Source organism: Gadus macrocephalus, chromosome 13 (genome assembly GCF_031168955.1).
Source record: "Gadus macrocephalus chromosome 13, ASM3116895v1".
NCBI classification, from domain to species: Eukaryota; Metazoa; Chordata; class Actinopteri; order Gadiformes; family Gadidae; genus Gadus; species Gadus macrocephalus.
In genome coordinates, this window is record NC_082394.1 from 19,096,133 (window position 1) to 19,098,632 (window position 2,500).

General features: G+C 50.0%; 1 protein-coding gene across 2 annotated transcripts in view; it reads left to right on the plus strand.

Annotated features, from left to right (window-relative positions):
- hdac7a (histone deacetylase 7a) overlaps window positions 1-2,500 on the plus strand; it is a 42,707-nt gene that overhangs the window by 28,809 nt on the left and 11,398 nt on the right. For both annotated transcript variants that reach the window (XM_060070118.1, XM_060070117.1), the window contains exon 19: window positions 782-901. In XM_060070118.1, coding sequence (XP_059926101.1) covers window positions 782-901 — 120 coding nt within the window. The remainder of the gene's footprint in view (window positions 1-781; window positions 902-2,500) is intronic.

Here is a 2,500-nt window from a genome sequence, read left to right on the forward strand (position 1 = left end):
TGAGAACTGATACAAAATCGATAACAACAACAATGCCGCCATTTTCTTTATTTTTTGTAACCTACAATAAATAAAGCAGGCTTCCAGTCAATGTAAAAATGGCTTCTCCCCACCGGCGATTGTTGTTGTTTACAATTTTCTATCAGTTCTCACCACACAACGACGTCTCATCTTTGCTCCTTGAATGTCGATATGTAATGGTATGGAGTTATTGAAACTTACTACGTGTAAAAAAGACTAGAAATTGAATGTTTATTTTTCATTGAATGTTTACATAAAGTTGCACTGGGTGCCTTTAACACTTGGAAAACCACCACCCTTTAACTTATGCTTGCATCTATATTTTCTCTCTTTCCTTATGTCTACCTCCCTCGCAAACTGTGCATCCATCTCTTCCATCTCATCCATCCATCTTTTATGTTCTTTCTTTCTCTCTCTCTCTCTCCATCTCTCTCTTCTCTCTCCACTCTCTCTCTCTCTCTCTCTCTCTCTCTCTCTCTCTCTCTCTCTCTCTCTCCCTCTCTCTCTCTCTCTCTCTCTCTCTCCCCCTCTCTCTCTCTCTCTCTCTCTCTCTCTCTACTCTCTCTCTCTCTCTCTCTCTCTCTCTCTCTCTCTCTCCTCTCTCTCTCTCTCTCTCTCTCTCTCTCTCTCTCTCGCTCTCTCTAACTAGTGTGAACATTAAACCACTGAGATTGAAGTAATCTCCTTAATTGTCACACACTTCTCCCACACATCAGAAACCCAGCCCTAATTCCCCCTCACCCCCTTTGTTAATGCATAGGATGTTCACCATGGCAACGGAACGCAGGAGGCTTTCTATAACGACCCCAACGTACTTTACATCTCCCTGCATCGCTATGACAACGGAAACTTCTTCCCGGGCAGCGGGGGTCCCACGGAGGTAAGTGGTGTTCAGGAGTGCTAACGTTTCAAATAATGTCGGGAATGTTCAACCTCACGCCCAACAAAAATGTGCAACGTCAGCCTCTTTAGTTAAACGCTATTATCAGTGCAGAACGGTGGATGCCGGCTTCGACTGTATACAGTTCTTGTTACCACCTCCTTTCTGCAAACGGCAGGTCTTTTTTTGTGTGTGTGTGTGTGTGTGTGTGTGCGTTTCTAAAAAAGGACTTATGCAAAGCACATGCCATTGCGGCTTACTCACAAGACATGGAAATGTAATTAAAACTTGGGCGTGCCTTAATCAAGGGGCCTTGATCACTCAGTGGCCCTCGATCAATTAATTCCACTCATTTCACCATTTTGCTCGTCGTCAGGAAACGCGGAATCGTGGGGAAACAGCGGCCGCCGGGGCAGGGGAGGGGGGGGGGGTGCTCCGTGAGTCTTTACGTTTTCCATACAGGAAACCCGACTCAACCCGTCGGTTCCGCTCGCGGTCTCGCCAGAGAAACCAAGCGTGATAACAATTTCCCAGTCGGGTGAATTGACCCCCGACCAACAACGCCACTACCACCGCCACCGCCACCACCACCACCACCACCAGCACCACCACCACCAGCACCACCACCGGCCACCGCCACCACCAGCACCATCCTTTCGCTTCCTCCTCTCTCCTCCCCCTCCTCCTCTCTCCCCCTCCTCCTCCTCCCCCCTCCTCCCCCTCCTCCTGCACCTCCTCCTCCGAACCCACAATGAGGATAAAAAAGCTGATGTTTTCCCATAAAATCTCCTGTGGGGGGATGGGACATTAAAGGCTGCGGAGGCTTGGATGTGGCTTCGCCCTAAACGGCCCCTCTCCCCCTCTCTCCCCTCCCTCCCCCTCTCTCCCCCGACCTCCGATGGAGCAGTGCGGTGGGCCTCGGGGGCCTGGCTGTCCCCCGTGTAGGTATATAGCCCGCCATGGGGCAGGCTGTGATGTCATGGTCATAACCAGGGCGTGGGGGGGGGGGGGGGGACGACGACGACACACAAACCGGCCCCCGCCGATAATCCACTCCAGCAACACATGAAAACATGAAAGAGACAGAGAAAGAGAAAGAGAAAAGAGGCTGAAATGTGTTGAGTTTGTTGTGAGTTGTGTGCGTGTGTGTGTGTGTGTGTGTGCGTGTGTGTGTGTGTGTGTGTGTACATATGGGTACATTTCCAGTTGGCAGAGGACGCAGGGCTCATGTGTTTCTGGTTTGCCATGCGAACATCCCGTCCACTGAGACCAGAGTGGAGTCAGACTCTTCAGTGCACGTTAGCATGCTCGCTCTATCAAATAGCCCCTCTCTCTCTCTCTCTCTCTCTCTCTCTCTCTCTCTTTCTGAGACACAAACACATGCACACACTAACGAACACACGCACACAAACACAGACACACCCACACAACCACACATACAGATATGCATGCACACGCAAACACACATATCACAGATATACACATAAACACACACAGCACACAAATACACACACGCACATACCCACACACAGGCACAGACATACACACATACTCACACACACACGCATATATATATACACCGTCAGACACAGATGCCTG